The sequence below is a fragment of the Cryptomeria japonica genome, chromosome 8 (assembly GCF_030272615.1).
Source record: "Cryptomeria japonica chromosome 8, Sugi_1.0, whole genome shotgun sequence".
NCBI classification, from domain to species: Eukaryota; Viridiplantae; Streptophyta; class Pinopsida; order Cupressales; family Cupressaceae; genus Cryptomeria; species Cryptomeria japonica.
The window spans coordinates 41,243,540-41,251,790 of NC_081412.1; the positions used below are offsets into that span (position 1 = coordinate 41,243,540).

At 32.0% G+C, this 8,251-nt stretch overlaps 1 protein-coding gene across 1 annotated transcript; it reads right to left on the minus strand.

Annotated features, from left to right (window-relative positions):
• Nucleotides 1–297: 297 nt before the first annotated feature.
• LOC131026834 (RING-H2 finger protein ATL74) lies at nt 298–1,900 on the minus strand. The gene has a single exon (XM_057956861.2). The coding sequence runs from the start codon at nt 1,288–1,290 to the stop codon at nt 757–759; it is 534 nt and encodes a 177-aa protein (XP_057812844.1). The 5' UTR covers nt 1,291–1,900; the 3' UTR covers nt 298–756.
• Nucleotides 1,901–8,251: the final 6,351 nt, after the last annotated feature.

Sequence of the window (8,251 nt, forward strand, 5' to 3'; positions counted from 1 at the left end):
TTGATGACTACCTACATAACTAAATTATATATAATATAGAACATTCCACACCAACTCTTAAAAAAAATGAATTTAAAAAACTCTATATCTATGATATTTCAAAGATACTTATCTAATTTAGTCTAAGATAAAAGTTATTGTTGATATCACCATCTCTGAGTACCGTCTACAACTTGCAGTGCAATTTTAACATTCAAGTTACCAAAAGAGTAAAATATTTTACATCCCGCTGACTATAAGGCCATGTAAGATACCTCGTATAAATGAATTGGAGTATTCAAACTTATCAAGTTACCATTAGGGCAAAGCCATTGTATAGATATTAAAAAGATCATTATGTATTTATAGGAGATCATTATGTATTTCTTCCTATAATGGGTAGATTATGCTCTTTATAACGGTTGATCTGATTTAAGAGATTAAACTAAGAAATGTAAGCCCTCGAACCTGTCCATTAATGAAAGGACAACTTTATGCTCCAATTTTGACTTCAGTAAAGTTAGTGATGCCAAAGACTTGTTGACTAGAAAAGAAGCCAGGTGGGGTTTGAACTACAGTAGCGCCCTTTCAAATGGCGATGGAACAACTTTGGGACACACATGGATTCCCAAAGCACCCACTTGGGGCTTACACAGTCATTACAGTTAACAGCTTTCTTCAATAAAAATCAAGAGAATAATTTGCATCTGTTTTATTAGCTCTTCCCAACCAAATCCATCAGATAGATTCAATGTCACTTGCATCATCGGCATCAAATCAGAGAGTAACAACACCCTGATCTGATTCTGCTCTTGATATCCCTTGCATTTGGATTGTGGTGTGTTGCGAACCCCGGAGAAGAGAATACCTACAAGTGGGACATGAGCTGTGTGAGGCAAGCCATTTATCCACGCATTCCATATGAAAGCTGTGCTTGCATTTGGGCAGCACTCTTAATTTCTCACCCTCCATAAACTCAACCAAGCAAATAGGGCACTCTGTCACAACCGCCTCTGATCTTTCTCTTCTGTATACTTCAGATGGAAGTGCTTTTATGGACTTCTTCTTCAATCCGGTGTTAGCTAACTTGGCAGCTCTGTACTCCTCATGCGACCTCAAAATGTAATGCCAGGGCACGATCGAAATAAAACCCAAAATCGTTATGAGTGCACACAGAAAAGCAATCAGGACAACCAGTGCATCTTCACTCATATATGGATTGATCTCCGCCTGCTCACTCTCATTTGACCCCATAGCTGCAGGAGACGCATAGCTGGAAATGGCACCATCTAGAAGCATTCTACTGCCCATGTTTAAGACCTCCTAACCATTTAAATGCAGAAAATGGCTCTTTCTTGTGACTAAAAAAATTGATTGAAAAATATACACAGTTTAAATCAAAAATTTGTATTGTTCTATTAAATTTGTATTGTTCTATTCTATGAATTGCAAAAGTCTTATACCAACTAATATTGACAAACCCTAAAAAATTTAAACACAGACCCCACTCTCTCTAATTTGTGAATGACTCTCAGCTATGCTCACTGTCATTCAACATCATAGCTTCAGTAGATCCATAGCCTTCCAACTCTTAAGAAAAATCGATTGAAAAACATACACAATTTAAATCAAAAACTTTTATTATTCTATTCGCGAAAAAATCATATCAACTAATGAACCCCCAAAAAGAGTTAGGACACAGACCCCTCTCTGTAATTTGTGAATTACTCTCAGGTATGAATCTCTAATAAGCTTAGCTGAGCCAGAGATTTAAATAGTAATAAATGTCTACCCGAATTTACCAAATGGTAGAGATGAAACAATGATTAGTAGAGCCTAGGACGGTGTCAAAAAGATTTTGACCATCTGGGAGGCCTGAAATCCACAGACAAATGCGTAGACCAGGAATAAAGCTGAGATATTAAAAATCTGGCGTGTAAGTCACTTAAAATATTAGTCTACTTTGACCTAAAGTAAACCTGTAGTGTGAGCCTTGTTGAGTAAATGATTCTTCGACTTTGTGTGAGAAAGAAATGGACCCACTAAAGGCGAGATGGAATTATTATTTGCTCAGCATCTTTCTACTATGGATGGATGGAATTTCGTTCATCGTTATCTTTCACATGGGCCTCAGCTTTTGTTATTGTCTTTAAGCTTTAACAGATGCCTGCCTTATTCGGTCAACTTTTAAGTGCTTTAGTTGGCGCCATGGTCCCCGTTCTTTTAAGTGGTGAATCCAGGTAGTGCTTGAAACAGGCATAATAGTTGATCGACTCGTTTACGTATGCTCCATTTTCAATATGATTTTTAAAAGCGCGACTCTGCTTTTCCCTTGGATGATGTAGGATGATGTTTTAGGGTTTCATCGGTGAGAAAGCGGTTCTATGGAGGGGGCCTCATGATCTAAATGGAGAGTTATGTTGGGGTTTTTGTGGAGGGGGCTTTCTAAAATATAGAGGTGGAGGATATTTAAAGTTAGTGGTTTCATAAATTTTGTAGCTTAAAAGTTTCAGTTTTTAAATTTAAGGATGTGGGGTCTCATGAATATTGTATTGCAGATCAGCTTAAGTTTAAGCTCTTAAATTTAAGCAGGTGGTGAAAAAATTTAGTTTTCCCTCTAAATTTTAGATGATTGAAAAGTGGCATAAAATATTCCTAAGCTAGTGGGTAATTTCTAGCCCACCCCATTTTCATGCTTAAATTTGCAAACCTAAAAAGTAAATGCTCCTATTTGTAAGGAAAAGATTTCAAATAATCTGTAGCAAAAAAAAAATTCTGCATGGGACCACCTCTTCCTTAAAAATAGAAGTTTAAGCCCCTACGGACCCGCCTTAAAGAAGAAAATACACTCATAAATATAAATTGGAATTTTGTAGTAGGTGCTTACATCATAGCCTTGCCAATCAACCAAGTGGCTTTCTAATAATTGGAATTTCATAGTGGCCTCATTTTGTATTAGAGGATAATTTAGAATTTTAGTAATATAAATGATCTCATGTAAATTTTAAATTAAGTATAGAGGATACTTTGGAATTGCTATATCTTGTAGAAAAAGAGTAGATCAAAGTTTTGCAGTCATTTATTTACGTGACTACACATGTTTCTTTCTTCATTCTTTTTTCATTTTTTGTGTTCAGTGTCAAATTTTATCTCTAAAATTTACTTTATTAATGTAAATAAACATACATTTCTATCATAAATAAACAAACAAAAAATTCATGAATCCATTAGCTCTAAATAAACCATTTAAAAATTTATATAATGTTTGCTAAACAAAATAAGCTAAACAATCATATGGAACCTTGCTCTTATCTTGGAAAATAGAAGTCCCTATATTAAAGCTCTTTATATTTCAACATTTTCTTGTGAAGAATGTACTTACCCTTCCTTTATTCAATAAAAAATTTAATGGTCTATGTCACCTTAATTGAAATTTTTTTTTAAAAATGCTCATGGGGTGGCAAATTTAACCTGTTTTTTATTGCATGTCATCATTAGAAGGAATCTAGTAAATTTTTTAGAATCTCAATGGAATTTATTAGAGTTGATGGTAATAAATTTAGGAGATTGACACCTTAAAACAAATTATTACTTTTTAAGCTTTATCTATTGCTATAAAATTCATGGCATCACTTAATTGTAAAATTGTCTTAAGTTTCCTTAGCAACACCACCTTTAAGAGTTTAGATAACTACTCTCCAAGGAACCAATGTGTTATTGTCCCTAGTCAATTTATTATACTTTTAGAATTTCTTCAAATTTCCAACATCTATTGTTTGCCTTCAATCGATCTTCTATTTTCAAAACTTGTTAATTTAAATGATAGACCATTTAGGATGACATTTTATTCTATATGTATATATATACATATATTATGCAATATACTTATATTTTTTGTAAATATATGCTTATACGTGTGTACATATATATGTATGCATATACACACATATTCATTTATTTTACAAAAAAGACCTAGTTAGGCACACAAGAGCCACAAAAATTTCACTATCCAAATTCAGATAACAAAAAAGTTCACCAGAGCTAACCATGCTCAGGTTCAACTTAAGAAATCAAAATTCCATACATGATTGATGTGTTTATCCCTATTAAGCATTATTTTTACAAAGAAAGGAATATTTTCATCCTACTACAAATGCATTGATATCATACCATCCTACTAACCTACTATATACATAGCATATACCAAATGAAACAAAACATGAGAAAACTAACAAAAAGCTATTATTGCCCCAAATAGAAGCTATCTACTACTCACCTTAGTCTTGACATAGCAACTAGCCTCTTAAACTTCCATAATCAAAAGATCCACATGCCAAATTACTACAATCTTCTTCAAGCCTAACAGACATTTCCTTGATTGTTTAGAATCATGTGTAGATACTCAACCATGCTTCAATATTTTTTAAGTATTAATAGATATTTCATTGATTATTTAAAATAATGTGTAGATTCCCAACCATAGAGCATAAGGAACTATCCATTTGATCCCCAAAATGTTCAAAATACTCACACAATATGTATATCCCACTGTCAAAGATAATATTATCATAAAAATGATCATTAAGATAGGTAATAAATGTTTCTCCTTGCAATTGATTTCTTAGCATAAATCATCATCCACATAACTTTTGTAATGTTAACACTTTAATTACAAACTATTTATTTCACAAGTCTCTATAATTTTAACATCAAAATTCAAAATATTGGATTAACCAATTTTCTAGATATATAATCGATAAACCTCTCTGAAACTTTATCATATCCCAATCTACCCTAGTTTTAACTTCTTCCCTAATATTATTGTTATTGCTTGTACCCCTAGAAACCATTTCATTTAACCCTAACGCCATCACAACTAACAAAAGGAAAGTATGAAGGAATGAATTTGGAAATTACCAATCCTTAATCTATCTATTAAGAAACAATGGAGGTTCTTTAAAAAAAAAAATTGTATAACCCATATGTGTCAGCCCAAATAAAGTATGTAATTATCTAACTTCTTATCCTAACCTTTAATTTTAATAAATATTGAAACATCATATTAATCCTCCTTTGCTCAATCCTAGTGTAGCTAAAAATATAGGAATCCACATATACATCACCTCATATTCCCTTAACATGTAGTTCAGTCTTATGTCCATTCCTTATACACCCAATACATCTCCCAAGAATAGCCTCAACCAACCCTTCTTTTTCCCAAAGAGAGATTCCCTTGTTAGTAAACCAATTAATACCAAATTATTTTTCCTTTTGAAATGTAGGAAAAGTGATCCAAGGCTAACACATCCATTAACCTAAGATCAATTAATTTAGTGTAAAAAATTAGTGAGGGATGAATGGGCTTGACTACTATCACAAGGAATATCGAAGTTGTCCTAGATTTACCCTCTCAAAATGTTAGTTGTAATGTTATTGGAATTTGATTGTGTGATGTAGTCAAGGATGGAGGGTTTGGAATGGACTATCCAACCTTGCAACAAAATTCAACACCACTTAACACTAGAAAGGAACATGTAATTTGATTGATTATAACAGAGTTCATACATGTCGATAGGCCTCCCATATGATAATTACACTAGGCCCCATTGACATTGTTGAACACTTTCAGATGTTGAGAGGGGGGCATGAATTAGTATATATTAAAACTTAAACCATTTAACTAATCAATTATCATCCATTCCATTTACCACATGTGCAGAAGTAAAGAACTGAAAAACACAATAGCAGTCACACATGAACATCAAGATTTTACGTGAAAAACCCAATGAGGGAAAAACCATAGTGAGAACTATCCCACCATATGAAAAAAAAGGTTACAATGTTTTAGGCTCAAGGCCACGGATCCCACTACCCCTGGGCGATCCCATAATATTGGGTTACACTTTTTAGCCAAACTTGACACTAAAATCAACATTTTGCACCAGATCTTAACTTTCTAACATTTGTAGAAGTTAAACCATTAAGAAATTGAAGATGAAGTAAACTACTGCTTTGTGAAATTTTTCATATAGATTCTAAATATATATTTTTAAAACAATTAGAAATGAATTGTCCATATTGTTATGTAACTTTTAATAACTTTTAATAAATTTTTATAAATGGGCATTTTTCAAAAGTGACTTCTATTCTATAGCGCATAACATTTTTTATATCGAGAAGGAAATTCTAATTTTAAAAATAATATTTGGCATACCAATATCAAGTGGATGGATATTCTTTCATAAATTTTTGTTACATATACTTTTTTAAGTTAATTTTTTAATTCAAAGTAACTATAATTTGGACAGAGGTGTATTCCATAATGCATAACTTTTTTTGTATTCATTTGAACTAACTTCTTCTTTTTGTGTTGAAATAAGGATATCAATACCTAGGAAAAAGATAATTTTAAAAAATATTCCATATTTTTATTTTTCCACATGTGTGAAATGTAATCCTTAATATTCAACGAAAATACTATATTCATAAAAAATAAAGCATAAATATGTTAATAAAATTAAATATATTAACAATTATACTATTTGGAAAGCTTATAATAAGGACTACATCCTTAAAAAAGAAACTTCTAAATGAATTCATTTGACCCCCCAAAAGCTAATGTAAAGGTAGTTTTTTTATCAGCATTTTGATAGGTGCAAAGGAGGCTCTATTACAAGCGTGATTTAATAGTAGGGTAAGTGCAAGGTAATGGGTCACAAATTGGCGGAAGTCTATGCGTTGGAAAACACGCTCTTAGAAATGGGGACCCATTTTCAAAAAATGGGAGCTCGTTTTTGCTTCGAGCCCCCGAGGCGAAACTAAATAGGCCCCCATTTTGTTCTCAAACGGGGGCCCACTTGAAAATGAAACGAGGTCCCATTTTTTAAAAAATGGGCCCCCGTTTTTAAATCCGATTTTACCCATTTTTTTGGGGCGCATTTTGTCATTTTTGGACAATAATGATAATTTTAGGAATGGGTCGTTATTTATATAACAGGGGCCCATTCTGTGGAAGTTGATTCCACAACCCAGCACTTGCCTTGGGATTAGGTCTAGGATAGGCCTGCGATGGCCACACTTGAGACATGGACCTGCAAATTCAAATCTCCATGAACGAAAGTACAAATATGAACTTTTGAAATAGTTTACGTGCCTCTAATTAGAGAATTTTTATATGAAATTAAAACCCATTTCAGATTATACTGTCTAGATTCTAAATATGTAAAAAAAATTATAAATTGATTATTTTAACTACTTTTCATTTAATTTATACTAAATTGGGTCCATAAACTTGAAATATTAACTAATTTTGTTAATTTAATAACTTTTTTATTTTAATGAATTTTGAAAAAAAAATTATGTCATCAATCTACACAAAATTATTTTCTGTTAAAAAAAAATAAAAAAATAAAAAATGTAAGTTTACATCAAATTAAGTGGGTCGTACACGTCAAATTTTTAAAAAGATAATTACAGTCATTAAAAAATTAATTAAAAAAAAATTTAAAAATCAATACAAAAAGTTAGGCTCATCAATATTCAGTGTGTTACAAATCATTTCCCAAAACAGTTTGAGAAAATAATTTTAATTGTGTCAAAAAGTGTGGGTCGTGCAAATGTATGGTATGGTCCTGAAACAACCATTTTTAAAACATAGTTTTTAGAACTCCATTCAAAAAGTTATTTTTTATTATGTGGGTATTAAAATAAATTACATATTTGGAAAGCAGACTCGGAGGGCTATCTTTTATATTCCTGACTTTTTCTAAGATTCAATCTCCAAGTGTTTCAAAATTTAAGCTCAAATGAGATAAAACTTGAAAATCAGGGAAAACACTTCCACTTTTTGGCCAAAAAGTGGACTCATCTTCTTGCACTGGCCCAATAGAAAGGTTCTATCCAAGGGATTTTGATCGAAGAGGATTTGATATAACTATCTTCAATTAATTACTTCAAATGGGACCTCTCAAGGTTTAAATCATTATAGTTTCTAAAAAATGTATGATTTCAACAAAATTTTGGATGTACCAAAAATTGTAACCCAGTATTGTAGGATCACCCCCTATGTGGACTTGCAAGACTAGGGTGCACAACCTTAGGGAAAGATGCAAAAAGTAATTGCAGAGCCAGAAGATCACTTCTTCGGGATAAGATACATTATATTTGAAAAATAAACATCAATATGGTTGAACCGCAAACAACCACATACACTAATATGCTAATTATAGTTCATTGTTAAAACAAATCTGAACCTACCTTCATTACTACTCTA